The sequence below is a fragment of the Scomber scombrus genome, chromosome 17 (assembly GCF_963691925.1).
Source record: "Scomber scombrus chromosome 17, fScoSco1.1, whole genome shotgun sequence".
Classification (NCBI taxonomy): Eukaryota; Metazoa; Chordata; class Actinopteri; order Scombriformes; family Scombridae; genus Scomber; species Scomber scombrus.
In genome coordinates this window covers 3,882,445-3,901,789 of record NC_084986.1, presented here as the reverse complement: position 1 = coordinate 3,901,789, position 19,345 = coordinate 3,882,445, and the positions used below count along the sequence as shown (strand labels likewise).

The 19,345-nt window shown below is 39.0% G+C and overlaps 1 protein-coding gene across 1 annotated transcript in view; it reads left to right on the top strand.

Moving 5' to 3' along the window:
* Positions 1-19,345, top strand: part of myt1la (myelin transcription factor 1-like, a) — a 72,837-nt gene that overhangs the window by 44,284 nt on the left and 9,208 nt on the right. The window contains exons 11-16 of the mRNA XM_062437764.1: positions 3,539-3,652; positions 4,681-4,901; positions 8,442-8,728; positions 9,931-10,166; positions 18,385-18,507; positions 18,753-18,821. Coding sequence (XP_062293748.1) covers positions 3,539-3,652; positions 4,681-4,901; positions 8,442-8,728; positions 9,931-10,166; positions 18,385-18,507; positions 18,753-18,821 — 1,050 coding nt within the window. The remainder of the gene's footprint in view (positions 1-3,538; positions 3,653-4,680; positions 4,902-8,441; positions 8,729-9,930; positions 10,167-18,384; positions 18,508-18,752; positions 18,822-19,345) is intronic.

Here is a 19,345-nt window from a genome sequence, read left to right as displayed (position 1 = left end):
AGTAAAGATTCACTTCCTCAGTTATTTAGTGTTGTGTGTTGGCTGGTAGCCACATCTCCAGAGGCTCAGCATCATGTCAGCTTATGTACATCTGTTTTTTAAAATACTGAAAGTTGACTCAAGTTAACTTCGTGGGATGATTTGACACGACTCGCCTCTCAACTTCTAAAACATTAGTGAAGAAAAGAAAATGCGGCGCTTTCCGTTTAAAATGAAACATCACTGAGATGTTTTTAAGTCTTTTCGGGTAAATCCGAGTCGAGTCATTAAAGGCGAGTCTGATTCATGCAGGTTCTCCAGGTTTAAACTCTCCACGTTTGAACATTTCTCTCTCGTAGATGTTTATTGTGTTTTTGAGGCAATTGAGACGCATTTCAAAAGAAGTCTTTCAAGACGGCAGACGAGCAATTTATCATTTTTCATTGTTTTTGTTTTGATTTTTCACCAGAAAATTAAGATTTATCTGTTTTGTCTTCACTGCTGTGTGCATTTAAATCTGTCTCATGTCCAAAACGATGCATCAAATCTTTGTATAGTGCAAAAAAAAATTAAATCATATATAAGATCCTTGTTTCTTCAGCAAAAGATTTACTGCGATTTTCTTTAGGAGATCTTGAAAAACAAACATCTTCTTTCTTAGAAACTTCTGGTTGTTTTTTTTTTACCTCCATAATGCAAAAAATGCTGGAACAGCTTCAGGATTTAGATGCATGTGGGGGAAAGGATTTAAATTAACATTTTGGCATGTTTGAGCTGAAAATGTGTCTGCGTCACATCAGCAGTTCAGCTCTTTAACAGACAGAGAAATACACACACACAAACACACACACCGACACACACACACACACACACATGCACGCACACACACACAAACAGGAACATGCATATTTTTGAATTATGTAAAGTGATTAGGATTCACACTCATTCTCTCACACAGCCTGAGATAACAGGCGCACACACTCTTGCATGCACACAGTTTTGCAGGAACACATTCGCGCACACACGCACACACACACACACACACACACACACACACACAAACACGCACACACACTCACAGACAGACACTTACAAATTAGCTCACAGACAGCAGCACACGTGCGCTGGCAGACAGAGAAGCACACACATACACACACACACACACACACACACTCAGACGTGGCTGCAGGGTGTGTTATGTAGCACAGCTCCGCTGGGAGAGGAAACAAAGCAATTGCTAGCTAGCTACAGCTACTGTTAGCTTCCAGCTCACATAGCTTTCATGTCTGGCAGTCGCCATGGAAACGCCTTCATAGCTGAAGCAGCAGCAGCAGCCACTGTGCTGATCTGTCACACATTTTTTAGACAGTCCAATCATCCTTTAAATGTGTGCGTGCTGCATGTGTGTTGATAACAGGATTTCGTTCCTGCATGTTTGAAGTAATTAGAAATATCTCAGAGTTACAGACAGAAGAACAAGAAGCTCGTTTTAGTCCAGAATACAAACTACTCTTTCCTTCTACTTCTACTATTAACACCAGAAACAAGATGTCAACAACTCATACTCACAAATAACCATCCGTCCAATCTACACTGACTTTTCTTAGTAATTTAGATGCAGATTAAATCCCTGCAGCTGCTATTTTCCCTCTTTTCTATCCACTTTTTCAGCTTTTTATATATATTTTATATTGTAGACTCAAACCCCGTCGTTCCCGACATTGATGCACAAAGCTGAGCACAACAGGGATTGATCATAAGCAGTGGAGGAAGCAACAGCAGGAAGTAAAAGCCAAACTAAACAACACAAATTAATTTTATAAACATTTAGAGATTGTGTGAAGTGACGCTTTTGATAAATGGAAGTGTTTTATGGAGTGCAAGATTATAAAAACACTACAGAGTCACTTGAGAAAAGAGTGTTGATGTTGGAGAGCTTTCATAGCATCTAACCAGTAAACCAGTGCTGGATATGTAAGTCAAACAGTAGAGTCAGAAAACCTGCAAACCAAACAGTAATTAGTCATTAATTAGTCTGTAATTGAGCGATTGTTAAAGGGTCAGTACCCAGTCAGTGGTTTATAGGTCAGTAATCATGTTCATTTATAAAATAATCAGTCAGTCAATCAAACAACAACACCATTTAAATCAACGAACCAGTCAAACCACCAGTCTATAAACCAGTCATAAAGGCAGTATATCAATTAGTAACCAGTGATTCTGGAAACCTGCAAACCAGACCGTAAGCAGTCATTACAAAGTCACTGAACTGGTATTAGAATTAGAAAGCTTTATTATAATTATATTTAACATATAATGAGATTACATGTGTAATGTCGCTCCGTTTGTGATTTAAAGACAATAAATACACGACACACACGCAGCTGGAAAAGATGATATAGTACTGTAGGAAGGTAATGCACTTAATAAAATGAATTAAATAGAATAAATAAAAGAATCAATAGAAGCAGCGGTCAAGAGTATTGTAACCAGTGAGTAACCAGTCAGTCAGAGAACTATTGTAGTAAACCAGTCAGTTAGTAAATGAGTCCGTTATAAAGCAGTCAGACTCACAACCCAGTTAGTCAGCCAGTAAACCAGTCAGACCATCAACATGTGAGTAAACCAGTAAACAAGATACACCAGCAGTCTTTAAAAGTGGATCAGTTGGTAAACCAGTCACCCACTCAGTCAGTAAATCAGTCAAACGTCCAATCTCTTAACCAGTTAGTCAAACCCTTAGCATGTAAACCAGTCAATTAGTCATTTAACCAGTAACACTATCGGTTTTTAAAAGTCTGTCAGTTAGTAAACCAGTCAAACCCTCAGCATATAAACCAGTCAGGTAGCCAACCAGTAAATCAGTCAAACCCTCATCTTACTGTATGAGTTAACCAGTAAACCAGTTTAACGATCTGTCTTTAAAAGTCAAATAGTTGGTAAACCAGTTGCCCAGTCATGCAGTAAACCAGTTAGACCCTCAGTGCGTAAACCAGTTAAACCATCGGTCAGTAAACCAGTTAAACAATCAGCCTGTAAGTTAATCAGTAAACCAGTTAAACCATCAGCCTGTAAGTTAATCAGTAAACCAGTTAAAGCATCTGTCTTTAAAAGGCAGTCAGTTAGTAAACCAGTCAAACCCCCAGCGTGTGAACCAGTCAGGTAGTCAGTAAACCAGTTAAACCATCAGTCAGTAAACCAGTTAAAGCATCAGTCAGTAAACCAGTTAAACCATCAGTCAGTAAACCAGTTAAACCATCAGTCAGTAAACCAGTTAAAGCATCAGTCAGTAAACCAGTTAAACCATCATTCAGTAAACCAGTCATGCAGTCATCATAAAATAGGCCACTGTAAATCCATAATTCATTCTGTGAGGTAACCGTGGTTACTGACAGCTGATCCACTCTTCATTCAGGGCCAGATGCTGTGTGTGTGTGTGTGTGTGTGTGTGTGTGTGTGTGTGTGTGTGTGTGTGTGTGTGTGTGTGTGTGTGTGTGTCCAGTGTGTAACCTGGCTGTGTACTTTCTCCCCTCCTTCCCCTCCCCCCACCTTCTTCCAGTCTGTCCGGCTGCCCCATCGCCGCTGCAGAGAAGATGGCGAAGGTCCACGAGAAGAGCCACATCATTGAAACCCCCGGCAGTAAGACCAATCAGACGTCAGATCGGGTTCTCAGGTAACGCCCCCTCTGAGTGACCGCCGATAAAATAACATCTATACATCTACAGCGTCGATTAATACATCATAATGATAAGAAAAAACCCAGAAGTTAACTTAACCTCCGGGTCAAATTTACCCCGTCTGTTTTGACTGTTCCTTCTTTCCTCCCTTCCTCCTTCTCTCTTTCTTTCCTCCCCCTACCTTCCTTCCTTCCTTCTTTCCTCTTTTCTTCTTTCCTTCCTTCCTCCCTTCTTCCTTCTTTCCGCCCTTCCTTCCTTCCTTCCTCCTTCCTTCCTTCCTCCGTTTTTAAAAGAGGGATGCTAAATGGCATAGTTGAAATTTAAGCATTACTTTAAACACAGCACCCGCCTCATCTAGTTTATTGTGTTTTTTGGAAACAGCTGTAGATTATATTTACCCATGTTTCTTAAATCAGGGATGCTAAATGGTGCAGTAGTGCTGCCACGGATAATATGAACTATAATGAGCTGGGGATTCTGAATAGTGCAGTAAGAGTAACAACCAGGCTTTGTGTCTCAGATTGTTCCACAACATAGAAAGGCTTTGGAAATAGATTGTTCTTTGTGCCTCTTAAGCCAAGGATGCCAAATAGTGCAGTAACATGAACACAGGCTTCTCTTTTTGTATTGTATGGGAAGCCAAATTGCGCTGTAGAAATATTCTAATCACATGTGAGGCAGGGATAGGTATGTTCAACTCGAGTATGAATGCCAGCTGGTGCATGTTTGATTTGGAGCCCAGTTTTGATTACTTTTACATATTATCACATAACACAGGGATGCCAAATGGTGCAGTCATATGAGCAGTGTGTGGACATTTCACTCCTCCGATACTTTGTGGTCTTCTGAGTCAGTTAGTGTTTTTTTTTGTCATGCAGGTAAACCTCTGATTGTTGGATCTTGACTGTGGGAAACATCTCAATTGTATTAACCTTTGTTACTTATATCAGGGATGCTGAATGGTGCAGTAAAATCTCCCAGATACACAAACCCAGTCAAACTTTTCCCTCTGGTTACTTTTCAGGCCGATGTGTTTCGTCAAGCAGCTTGAGATCCCACAGTGCGGCTACAAAAACAACGTTCCCACCAGCACGCCGCGGTCCAACCTGGCCAAGGAGCTGGAGAAATACTCCAAGACCAGCTACGACTACAGCGGCTACGACGGCCAGCACGGCGGTTACGCAAAGAGAGGCCTGACGAACAGGACCCACCACGGACGGGACACCTCCCCGAAGGGATACGACGGTAAGAAAAACAAACATACTCATCACTCATCGTTCTTGAGCTGATTGTATAGTGTTCATGAGGAAAATCCTGCACTGCATCACTACTTTAGGAAAGGTGAATTTATTCGTATAACACATTTAAAAAACAAGGCAACACATGACAGATAAAAACAGGAGGATAAAAATGTTGCATTCATGTCACGTTGGAGAAAGCTGCTCTTATCTAATCAAGAGCTGTAATGATTAGTCAGAAACAGAAAATTAATCTGCATATATTTTTATAATCGATTCATCATTACAGTCATTTACTAAAAAAGAAAAAATGCAAAAATCGTTTGATTCCAGCTTTTAAAATGTGAATATTTTCTCGTTTATATGATAACAAACTGAATATCTTTAGGTTTTCAAGTCAAAACAAGAGATTTGATGTTGCATCTTAAGCTTTTTCGCCATTTTCTGACATTTTAAAGACAAAAAAACACTCAAATAATTGAGAAATGAACCAACAGATTAAACAATAGTGAAAATAATCATTAGTAGAAGCCTTGCTGTAATCAATACTTTTATAATAACAATGAATCAAATGACTGTTGTTCTCAATACGGACAAATTATCAGCAACTCTGCAGCTTTACAGAGTTTATTAAGCTTCTTTTAGCCCATAGTTTTGGTTTTATGGCACATTTAATGTCTCAGTGTTCTCATCAACCTCGTTTTCAGCTGTTTTCTACAAATATGCTCCAACAAACCAAACAGCAGGCAGACAAAGTTAGAGACTAGCTGGTGAAGAAAGTGGAACATCGAGCAGCTAAAGAGGCAGATATTTAAGATAAGATAAGATATTCCTTTATTAGTCCCACAATGGGGAAATTTACATTATTGCAGCAGTGAGTGGATAGTAAAATAAAAAGAGCATCAATAGAAAGAATAAAGAACAATAAATATTAATAAGTACACAAGCTTGTCTCAGGAGTTGTTGGAGACCAAACTAGAGCTAAAAGAGAGTTAATATTGGACCCAAATTCATCAACTGGACACTAATATGATCCAATTATTATACAGTTACTCAATAAATGCAGCTTTAAACTTTATGAATGAATGGCTCCTCGTTGCTGCTTCATACCTACATGAACAGATTGTTTATGTCATTATTATTTTTCATTTTATTATTTTCCCTTTTTTTCCCCCTTTTCTTTCTTTCTTTCTTTTTGGCCTCCTGGGGGAAAGAAATATGTCACAGCAGGTGGCAGAAACACACAGATGCTGCTTCTCTGGTACAATAGCGGAATTTTAACAAGTGAGAAAAAGTGTAACAAAAAAAAGAAAAGAAGAAGCAGACATGTCATCATTTAACGGGAGGGGGAAAAAGTGTTGCGCTCAGTCTTTAACCCATTTCTTTTTTTTAAAATCTCCACCTGTGGCAAACATGGAGAAAAAAATTAAATATTTGATTGAATTCATGATTTTTCTTGTACGTGAATTCACTGCCAGTTCTTTGTTTTGGTGAAAAGGAATAAAAACCTGCACAATGATCCCAGTTTGAGGGAATTTCTAGTCAGGTTTTTCTTATTCTTAATCTGGGGAGAACATTTTGTACTTGCAGGGATAAAAGCAATGATAACCCACATGCACACACACACACACATACACACACACATGCACACACTTAGACACACACACATGCTCAGTGCTCAGTGTATTCTCTTTGTCACAGCGCTGAAAAAACGCCGGTGTTGTCTGCCTCTCCTCCACATGGCTGGAGTGGAAGCAGAGCAGAGTTATGGAAATGCCAAGCTAAGAGCCTTGCCTGCTCTGAGCACGGAGGATGGAGAGAGGGAGGGAGGGAGGGAGGGAGGGAGGGATTGGGGGAAGGAGGGAGGAGGTGCAGATGGAGGAATGGTGAAACAGGGAGAGAGATAATGGAGGCGAGCCCTGTTTCTTTGGCTGGGAGCCATTAGTGAGGCGCAGGCAGGAGAGAGGTTTTTTAGACGAGGTGTCTGCGCTCGCTCCCCTCCGTCACGACTCACTCTCTCTCTCTCTCTCTCTCTCTCTCTCTCTCTCTCTCTCTCTCTCTCTCTCTCTCTCTCCCTCTCTCTCTCACTCTTTACCATTCTCCCCTCCATCTGCATCACTCCAGCCTGCAGACCTCCCGCGCTCTGCTTCACCGTCACACCGCCATACATTCAATCTCCACGCCTTTTCTCCCCTTCTTTTTTTTCTTTCTTTGTCCCTACAGCTGCTTCTCTTTTTCCACCTCTTTCTGTTTTTAAAGAATAAATCTGCTGTTTTTCTGTATTTTCAAGACTTCTCTCACTTCACTACCTTGTCTGTGCCACTCAGCTTCAAGCCTTTTAGCTCCTAAATATTCATAAATGTATTTGTAATATACAGTATAGTTGTTTTTAAAGGGTCTGGCAGGGCAGCAGGACAATGTAGTTTTTAGCAGCTGTTAATCAAACTGAAGTCAATTGTGCAGTTTGTCGCTGGGGACTATTTTCAGCTGCGGATCAATACACAATTTGGTGCACCAGTGGACATTAGCATTACTGAATAATATCATCATTAGCCTGGTAATCTCTCTTTTCAACTTATTATTATTGATATTTGTTTCTGATGTATCTCTCCAGTCTCCATTAGAATTTGCTAGAAGCTTTTAAAGGAAACTAAATACCACGTCTTCCTGTTTAACACTAAATATTAATGACTACGTAAGCATCAATTAAAGTTAAAGATATTATTTATTAAGAGTTTAAGATTCACAAACTCAGCTTATTTGCTTTATCATGACTGTGAGGGTCAGATTCGACTGTCAGTCATACTGTTGCTTTAAATGCTGCTAAATCCTGATTGGTGCACAGAATATGTGACATCATCTTTTTGAGAAAAGCAGGAAGAAAAAAAAAAAACTACAAATACAGAATTCTGTCATTAAAATGATCCAAAACTATAATTTAGGACGACACGGCTCATGTGAGGTACGTATTCCTGTGCTGCTCCGTCGACTTTGGTTGTTTTTTCCATTTTGGGAGAAACTGGTGTGAACGGGCACAAAATCAGACATGTGAGAAGAGCTGAGATGTGGGAAGAAATTCAGATGTCTGGAGTCAGATTGGGAGGATGGTGAATGTGGGATTGAGTCCAAATTACCAACAGTGTGTGTGTTTAATGGGTGTGTAATGAACAAACACTGTGCAATTGGCTGCATTGATGTGATTTTTGAATATATCTTCTTTTTTTAGTAAGAGCATTGTTGGTTTGGTCTTTCATTGGATTTGTTGGCAGTAAAGAAAAAATCACCAGCCTTATTGTTTTGTGTTATTTCCCTCCACCTCTCTCTCTCTCCCCTCTCTCTCTCTCTCTCTCTCTCTCTCTCTCTCTCTCTCTCTCGCTCTCTCTCTCTCTCTCTCCACATCATTGTCAATTTTTTTTGCATATATAAAAAAAAATGCAAAACAGAACTTCTCTTTGAAATCCGAGCTCCTCTGTAACGATCCATCTGCTGCACAGTGTGGCTGCACGCCAGCATCAATCTAGCATCACTTGTGTTTGCATCCCCGCAGCTAAGCGCTACTGTAAGAGTCCGGCCAGCAGCACGACCAGCAGCTACGCTCCCAGCAGCAGCAGCAGCCTGAGCTGTGGAGGGGGAGGAGGCGGAGGAGGAGGAGGGGAAGGTGGAGGGGGCGGTGGAGGAAGCAGCGCCAGCAGCACCTGCAGTAAGAGCAGCTTCGACTACACCCACGACATGGAGGCGGCTCACATGGCGGCCACGGCCATCCTCAACCTGTCGACGAGGTGCAGGGAGCTCCCGCACGCTCTGGGAGGGAAACCCCAGGACCTGCTGACACAGGTAGCATGTAGACCAGGTTCACACACAATATAGGAAGGGGTAAAATAAAAAATTAATATCAGAAGGGTATTTTGATATATGTATAAAGATAAAGATAAAAATGAAAAGTTTTAAAGGACAGATATAGAGATTTCCAAACTGTCCAGTCACAGTTTACATATCTTTGCTTTAACTTTAATTTATCATATTTGTGCATGCATAAAGGTTTTTAGCACATTGTTAGATTATTATTGACATTTAAGGAGCAATTACTTTCAGTTTTACCTTTTAAATAAAATGTTTCGTAGAGAATCTGGACAAACTTTAACTGTAAAAATTAAGCAAATAAAACCTAATTTGTAATAAAAATTAAAGTTGACTTTAAAAGGTGCTTTAATGCAGGTAGTTCATCTGAATCTGGAAGCAGTTTAACTAAAATTATACGCCTGTAAGGTTCAAATCAGACTTTTAAATTAAAGCCTGACTGATTTTTGAGGCAGATGCTGATTTGAATATTTAAGCATTTTTAGAAAATCTGGGGATGATTTATCAGCAGATATTTGTTTTACATTAAAAATACCATTCACAAATAAAATAAACAATAATTTTTAATGGTTTTATAGTTGTATGATTTTTAGTTATTATTTAAGTATAAGAAAATGATCCTAATGATGTAATGAAGGTTGTGTTGGATGAGTTTGGACTGAACTCATTTATCAGGCTGAGAGGGTCTAATGAACAATGCTAAAGAGTTGCATTATGGGAATTGTAGGACTCAGTGGTTTTGGAGCTTGAACATGGATGTATTATAGGATCTGCTCAGCCCATCAGCTGATTTCCCCCAGTGGTCATATGCGGTATTGCAGCTCAAACAGCATTTCCCCATAGACCACTATTATAAAAGAGACATCCCTAAAACTGCTGACAGGACACTTCAAACTGCAGACAAGCTCAATTATGACTCTTTATGTTATGAATTTTGGATCCATGGATGTTTTATATTTTTAAATCGTTTTGAAAAGTTATTTTAAATTTGTGACATCATCACAGTGTAAAGTCTGTGGGCCGATCGGGAAACACTACTGAGCATTTATGCACCAGCCGAGTAATTCTTATTGTATTCTTTACTGTAAAGTGGAGTGTGAAGCACTTTGAACTACATTAACTTGCATGAAAGCTGCTATATTAATAATAAGGACCATTCGATTCCTTTGATGCATCAGAGTCCGGTAGGCGAGATGGACGACAGAGGTGCGGTGGAGGTGTCCGGTCAGCCCGGCGGTCCGGAGGGCAGCGGGACGGTGTTGACCCCCCTGCAGCCGATGTCGCCCCAGCGGCAGGCTCTGCTCAGCAGCCGCTGCTACCAGCTGAGCGAAGCCGACTGCTGGGATCTGCCCGTCGACTACACCAAGATCAAACGGCTGGGGGACGAGCAGGACCACAAAGAGGTAACTGGAAGGTCTACGTCACTTTAAAACCACAAAACAAACCGGATTTAACAATGTAGAGAGTTTAGAAGGAACACAAACAGCTCAAAGGTTCAGATTTAAAAAAAAAAAATAATATATTTATTTTTCACTCACACAAAAAGGTTGAATAGAAATGGTGTGTTGATGCCATTTTCTTACTAAGGCAACAACAACATGATGTCATCAGCGTCACAGAGGACATTATGCAGCTGTTCTCACAGACTCAGCTGCTTCATGACGAGTAACTTACTGTTTATATAAACTGGTGAAATTTCCTTTTAAAGACAAAATAACAAGGTTTTTCTTTGTGCCTAAAATGAGCGATTTCTGGTTAATCTCTGAGGTTGAAGTCTGATTAAATTGAGGCAACTAAACTCTGGAGTTGCAGCGAGCTGTTTAAACACTGATTGGTGATAAATGTACATATAATAAACCTACTAGAGCAGGAAGGTCAGAGTCACTTTCATTTAAGGGCCACATACGATTTGATCTGATGTGGGCCGGATCATTAAAAAGAGGGAAGGAAGGAAGGAAGGATGGAAGGATGGAGGGAAAGATGGTATGAAGGAAGGAAGGAAAGATGGAGGGAAGGAACGAAGGAAGGAAGGACAGATGGAGGGAAGAAAGGAAGGAAGCAAAGATGGTAGGAAGGAAAGAAGGAAGGAAGGAAGGAAGGAAGGAAAGATGAAATGAAGGAAGGAAGGAAGGACAGATGGAAGGAAGGAAGGAAGGAAAGATGGTATGAAGGAAGGAAGGAAGGAAGGAAGGAAGGAAGGAAGGAAGGAAGGAAAGATGGTAGGAAGGAAGGACAGATGGAGGGAGGGAAGGAAGGAAAGATTGTAGGAATGAAGGAAGAAAGGGAGGAAGGACAAATCGAGGGAAGGAAGGAAAGAAGGAAGGAAGGAAGGGCAGATGGAGGGAAGGAAGGAAAAGAACACAAGAAGGAAAGCAGGCCGGATTGAACCCCTCAGCGGGCCGGTTCTGGCCCACAGGCCTCATGTTTGACCCCCCTGTACTAGAAATTAAAGTTTAATGTGTGAATTTCTCTACTGTTATAATTCCACAACTTTTGCCCATTTGAACAGAACAGATTTATATTTCACACGTGGAAATAGTTGACAGTTGAACAGTTGAAATGGTTTGTTGACGCCATTTTCAACAACAGCAGCACTTTCAGTCAACCTTGTGTGGATGCATGATGTGATTAAAACAAGTTGGACGTGCTCTTAGACAAACATTGCGATCAACCAATCAACCAATCACAACCTTCTGACATCATCACTGTGCTGCTGTTGTGCTTCTTTAGAGTTAAGCTAAGTTTCCCAGATTGAGGTTAGCAGGTCTCATGTAGCCTTATTGTTTTGTGCTTTAGTCAGCAAGATTCATCAATAAAACAAACAGGAGCATTTTGTAGTTTAACTCTTGATGTGAACTCATTTTTTGTGGCTTTTTGAACCAAACCAAACTAACATTTGCTCCTTTAATAGTCCATGCTGACAATAACAAAACAAATATGCAAACATTATAAAAATACACCAGATTTGATCCTTTAATACTGACTTATTCACCGTCGTGACTCACACAAAGATCTGCTATGAACATGTTTCCTTTTATTCAGCACAACGTGATTTAACAAGCACAGGAGCAGCACACGATGATGTCATAGCGCTGTGATTGGTCGATCGTAACGTTGATCCAGGAACAAAACAAAACGTGGGTCTTATGTGTCTAAATGACGTCATGCGTGTGGGGACAACACAATGCGTGTCTTGGCTCAATGTGCAACACGGGACATTTATTTGTGTGTGTGAATCATTTTTTTAAGTCAAATGAGAATAATAAAATAAGTAAGTCATCATTTATTAATGGAAGAATGACATAAATAGACTTATAAATAAACAAGATATATAAGCATTTGTTTCTACTGTGATGTTTAATGGTCCTTGCTTTATGGTTTACAAACTATATGTTACATCATTTACATTTATATTAACATGTAGTGAAAGTATCAGCAAGTAGTTTATACAATTATGTGAGTTTACAGTAAATATTAGGTTCATATTTAATAATCAACCAGATTATGCATATTTTAGTTAGAGTTAGATTTAGAAATAGTACTTTGGATGTTACAATAAACAGATTAATTGCAGAATTATAAAGTTATAATTTCCTTTTTTACACAGTTTACAGCGACACACACAGATGTTTAAGGAGTAGTGCATATGAACTTTAAAGTTTAAACTGAAATACTACCAAATATTAGTAGTATAATTTTTTACGTTCACATAATTACGTCTTAAGTTAAAGTTTACAGTTTTATAATTTAACCTTCCTGTTGTCCTCGAGTCAAGGGAGGAAGGAAGGAAGGAAGGAAGGAAGGAGGAAAGATGGAAGGATGGAAGGAAGGAAGGAAGGAAGGAAGGAAGGAAGGAAGGAAGGAAGGAAGGAAGGAAGGAAGGAATGATGGACGGGAGGAAGAAGGAAGGAAGGAATGATGGAAGGAAGGAAGGAAAGATGGAAGGATAGAAGGAAGGAAGGAAGGAAAGATGGAAGGATGGAAGGAAGGAAGGAAGGAAGGAAGGAAGGAAGGAAGGAAGGAAGGAAGGAAGGAAGGAAGGAATGAATGAATGAATGATGGACGGGAGGAAGAAGGAAGGAAGGAATGATGGAAGGGAGGAAGAAGGAAGGAAGGAAATATGGAAGGAAGGAAGGAAAGATGGAAGGATAGAAGGAAGGAAGGAAGGAAAGATGGAAGGAAGGAAGGAATGAAGGAAGGAAGGAAGGAAGGAACAAACAGTCAAAACAGACGGGGTCAATTTCATCTGAGGATTAATATAACATGAGCATGAAAGCTTTTAAACGTTAAGCGTTGAAATAACTGAATGAATTTACACCAAATCTGAGGCTGTAAACAGTCTCCTGCTCCTCACTCTGCCCTTACTGTTACCTTTAAGTAACTTCAACCTTTTAATTTAAGGTACATTTAGGTAGCCTGTCCCCTTCATCATGCACAGTAACAATAATTTGAAGCATGAAATTGAGAGATTTGAAAAAAAACAACTCAGAGTTGATATTACAGGCGTGTGCACAGATGATGTTTTAAGCACTTTAAAGGCAGCTCGTCCCCTGGCGCGCTGCACAAAAGTTGTGTGGACTTTTATTGCGAGGGCGTTCTGTTGCTCGCTGCTGTGCATAATTTTTGCATCACTTAACACACATGAAAGGGAATTTAAAGTGTAGAGTGTGTGTGTGTGTGTGTGTGTGTGCGTGTGTGTGTGTGTGTGTGTGTGTGTGTGTGTGTGTGTTTGTACACCTTCACCAAACAAAGGCATGAAAACTGTGTAGAGTGACGACGCTCGCCAAAGTTGCACATTAACACACAGTTTTTTGGTTTTATTCCTAAAGTGACTCAATAGAAAAAATTACGAAAAAAAACAAACAGAATAAGTGCTGAAGAGAAAAGGTCAGTTTGTTTTCGAGGCAATGATTGATGAAATTAAAAAAAACTTTGATATAATCAGCTAATTATGACGTTAATCCCAATAAGATCAGGGTCCATTTATTCATTTATTATTAAAGTTGCAGGAATTTAAAGTAGAGAAGAAGAAAAAGTTTAAAATCATACTTAAGAGGAGACAATTTAGGAGTAAAAAGTCTGACTTACAGCGACCAATCAGGTGCAAGTTATATATAAACAAATATGAAAAAGTTCATTTTATTTGGCTGAAATCTGTAAAACCTCCAGTAGCAATTAATATATGAAATTAACAATGATATATTAATGATTTACACATTTAGATATGTTAAGTTTATCACTTATAATCAGTATATAAGAGTGTTTATCAACCATTATAACTGCTATGAAGTTATTATAACTGTGATTTACTGTATTCATTATAGTAACACACATTTATAAGCAGTTTATACACCAGCCTCCACTTTAGATGCCCTGAGGAGGAGTTATAGTTCTTCATGAATATGAATAAACACTTATATCCTCCAACAACTACATTATAGTTTATTATAGAGCTTTTATTAAATGGTAAATGGACTCCACTCATGTAGAGCCTTTCTAGTCTTCTGACCACTCAAAGTGCTTTTAAACTACTGTACACGCCAACACACACACACACACACACACACACACACACACACACACACACACACACACACACACACACACACACACACACACACACACACACACTCACACACACACACACACACACACACACACACACACACACACACACACACACACACACACACACACAAAGAAACTAACTTAAGAGAGGTGAGGAAACCAAACAAGAGCTAAGGAGAGAAACAATAAAAATGTTTAGAAACATAAGAGAAATAAAATAAATGAGCTTTATTCTTCCTGTTTAAGAGAATTTGTGCAACATCTTATCCAATATTATTAAGTGTATATATTTATCATTTCAGCTATTCATCACGACCACACATGCAGATTTTACTCTTAAGCAACTTAAAGACCCCGAAATCCTGCAGGAACCTAAAATAATCCGCCTAAAAGTTGGAATAATTTCACATGAGAGCTGCTGCTAGTGGAGCTACATCACATACATAATATAATAAGGTGAATTTAGCTTCTATAAGAAATCTGATGCAACATCCCATCAAATATTGTGTTGTATACGCATCATTTCAGCTGCTCATCATGACCAAATTATGTCTTGAAGACCCTAAAAAAACTATTGAGAGATATATGTATTTATCTCTTTATTTGAAGTGGATGGGGTTCAAATAGAAAAATAAGCAGATTTTTTTTTTTATCAGCGCTGTCAATCAAATCTGATCTCCAACGACTTCCCATTCAGTCCTGATGATGCAGATTTGAACGAAACTAATTAATACCTGAGGATGTTGTTTTTCTGAACATTAACTTTCATTATTGCCCATTAAGTCATGAATATTTAATTTTATAGACAACGGCGTAAAAGTTGAGAGCCAGTTTGTTTTAAGAGACCGCTGGAGCCTTCGTAACACATTTAAGAGCAAAAGAAACTCAATGAAAAAAGCTTTAATTCACAAGTTTTTTGGCTCCATCTTTCACTTAAAAATCCTCAATTCCACCTTAAGAAATAACTATTTTTAGATGATGGATTCAAACCAGCTGCAGCAGTTTCTCCAGCAGGCTGATTGCGCCCCCGTGTGGACACAAGCAGCACTGCATCCTCTCAGACTCTCTCTCTCTCTCTCTCTCTCTCTCTCTCTCTCTCTCTCTCTCTCTCTCTCTCTCTCTCTCTCTCTGTGTGTGTGAATGCTTCAGGAGCTCCAGCAGCACGACGCATTAAAACGTTGAATTACATCCTTAATACATAAGTAAAACATGATAGATGATCTCGCACACTTTTAAATCCTCATAGATCTGATATCACACAGAGCAATCCATGCAGCAAATTACTACATTCGCCCCGCGTTGGATTTAGAGCGCTGGAGTGAAAGGTTTTAATCAGGGGAGGAATTGCGTTTGTTAATGAAGCACGACATTGCAGAGGAAGGCCTCAACTCGGAGCTCGGAGCTCGCTCTGGAGCTGATGGGATTTTTTTTTTTTTGTACTCCAGACAGTCCTGAACGATTTCTGCTCCCGTCTGAGGAGGTGTGATGTGTGGACTGCAGAGCAGACTGCAGCGCCTCTCAGCCACAAAGGCTTTTTGTTCACACAGTCCAACTGGTGCAGAAAAAGAGTTTGAACTGGAGCCCTGAAGCTTTATTCTGTGGGACGATAATCCAACAATATATAGCAGAGAGCCACTGGAAGCAGGAGGAAACAGAGTCACCTCACCTTCACCTGATTTATTGATGCTATAAGAAGAAATTTCATATTGGAAATCATGAATTTAGCTGCAGATTGGAGAAGTGAAGGTTGGGAATGTTGTTAATCTTTCAACGTTAAGACTTTTATTATAAATGTTTTACCATTAAGCAAAACAGAAAGCTTCATTCAGCATTTATTTCACTTCTTCTGAATAAATGAAGCGTCTTCTTGGAGTTTACTTTCCATTTTCTACGACTGCTCTGCGTCCGCTACAGCAGCTGCTTTCACAGACTCACATACTGCTCATATTCCTTTTTAATTACTGTAGTATCTGTACCACATTTTGAACCACAGATGTATTTAGCATTCATCTTTTCTTTATATTTGACACTAATATAACCTCCTGAGACCCTTTTGTTTGGTATGCATTTTTAATTTATCCTAGATATTTGGGATTAGTAGGAACTGATGATTACAAAAAGTGTATAAAACCATTTATTTCCTTACATTTATACAAACAATTATAACGTCCCAATGTCAATCAAACTACAAATGTTATTAAGCATAAATATACAGGTTTCAGGTTTCAACCATAACATTTGATACGGCTTTGTACCTGGTCCACTTTTGTCCGAGGATCGGCTGTTGATTCACTCGGCCAAGATGCCCGCCTTCTCGTTTTTGCCCTGATTTTTACACTGTAATGTGCTTTTGTTACCACTAGGTGGCACAAAAAAGTTGTGTACGAACGAGGACAACAGGTCTAAATCATAGACTGTATATAAAATGGACGTAACATCCTTGACGTCACCCATTGGTTTGTGGACTGCTGCTCGGAAGCGAATAGTTTCGGATCTGAGCAGCGCCATCTTGAAAATTTCCGGTGCATGCCGGGTAAAAAAAAAACACGGATTGTACTTATATGGGCATCAGGAGGAGCAAGAAGCGCCCTCCTGAACCTGTGAACCAATCAACCTGTCAATCACGACGTAGCCACGCCCTAATGCATACCCTGCTTTATCGTCACATATAAAATCAGGGAGGCCAACATTTCACAAATGAACATCATACTGCATTGAAGAAGGCTTTAAACTAGCGATTGAGACCATAAACACATTTTGAAAACGTTTACTGAGGTTAGAAATCAAGTGAGAAGTTGGTGAATTCTCCATTGACTTGTATAGAGACGGAAGTCCTTTTGACACCAAAACGGTCGCCCCCTGGTGGCCTTTTGATAGAATGCAGTTTTAAGTTATTTCCGCGTTGGCCTCATTTCAGAGGACCGGAACACCCCGCCTGCTCTAAATTCAGCAGAATTAAGTATAAGGTCCAGTAAACCCAAAATGTAATGTCCCCATATGAGGATGCAGGAGGATAAGATAAGATATTCCTTTATTAGTCCCACGATGGGGAAATTTAGGAAAAAAGTGGATAGAAAAAATAGAAAAAGCATCAATAAAAACAATAAAAAAAACAATAAATAAGTAAATACACAAGCAAAACAAACAATAGTAGTAAAAAATATAGTAAAAAATGTATAATAAAGAGTAATATTGGTGTTGTCTGAATGATAATATACTTGAGTCACAGAGTAAATGCTGCATACTCGAGTCTATTAACATGAGTCTGACAATGGTTTTAATGTTTCTTCGTCTTCTTCATCTAATATTAATAATATGAATACTACTACTACTACTCCTAAGAATAATCATAATAAAAATAATAATCATTATTATTATTATAATTATTATTAGTAGTAGTTTTAGTTGTTTTAATAGTAGTTCTGTTCTGTTTTGTTCTGTTTGGGTATGTATTCATTTTCCTTTGTTTTCCACATGAGACTTAAGTTAAGGACTGTTTCTGTTCTCTTCAATATATGTTAATGTTAAAAATAAGAATAAATAAACAGTGAGAAGAGCTGCAGAAGTCTCATCAGCACTATTTCAATGAGCCGTGGACTCTCCACATAGTACTGCTGTATAGTTTTAATCATGTCGATCATCAGAAAAGCTGCTAAAATACATTTTTTTGCAGTGTTTAAACTTCAGCTGAAGTCTGAACAGTAAAGAGAGAGAGATACTTCCTGTGTGTTTTTTGTTTTGTTAATATATTCTATTGTTTCTCGACGAGTTCACACTTGTTTTTAAATGTCACATGGCTTTAATTATCACAATACAGCATGTTCATCAGTCGACCTAATGAGGATACCATTACAAACTACTTTAGCTTTTATATTCAACTGTGTAAATTTAGGCTCATATTCAATCTTGCATCTCAAAAAAAGGTGTTAATAACTCGTCAAGATGGATATTTTCTGCACACGTGGATGAATCTGAGTTACCGGCTGTGTATCTCAAATGGGAATCTGGTGTTGAACTTGTAGTGACAGGTTGTAGTCTGCTTATTTCTCGTCCCTGCACCAGAGCGACGAGATGGACCCGTTCCAGGAGCTGCTGGACGAGCAGCGCTACCCGGCCGAGGTGACCATGCCCAGCCCCAAACACCACAAATACCCGCCCTGCAAGGAGAGCAAGAAGGAGCTCATCACGTAAGAACGGCTGATTAACACGACTCTGTGACAGAACAGTCTGCTGTGCATCCAGGTCGTTAAAGTGCTTCATAAAAGCCAGCTGGAGTTTAATTCACTTCCATATAAACTTACCCTTCTGTGGTCATTAAGACAGAAGACCATGCCATACATAAATACATAAAATACATTAAATACAATGCTGTTTTTTAGTGTGTAAATGGTGAATATGAGACTCAGCATTGTGTCTGTTTTACCTGCTGCAGGTTGTCGAGCTGCCAGCTGGCTGACAAGAACATGCGTGGGATGATGGCGGCCAACTCGCAAGAACTCAAGTGAGTCTACAAACATTTGTGAAATAACACAACATGATTTATTTGGCAAACAACAACAACAACAAAAATAGAATCAAAAATTTTAGATTTCCTCGAAGTAGCTACTGTTTACCTCGATACAACACAACTGGTCTCCAATGAATTATAAGGCGAGAAATACCATCAATTAACATTCAGCACACCTGTTAATTGACTCATGCATTTTTTAATAAATAGCCAATAGTGTGCGTACTTTGAGGACTGTAAAGTATGATTTTGGTTAACTATATTATTCATAGTTAGATTATATTAATTTCACAGTTATGATGCCTCAGTTTTGTTCTTCAATGTAGAAAATAACAAAAGAAAGAAAATAAAAAATCTTTAAATGAGGTCCAAGTAAAGACTGGGACAAACAAAAAGAGTCGTATTCTTTATACTGTTGTTTTCCTCTTGTTTATAATGAAACTCAATTTAAATTAAATTCAGAAAAGTTGACAAATTATTGCACTACTTGCTAAAATTGTATCTCCAACCAGGAACAA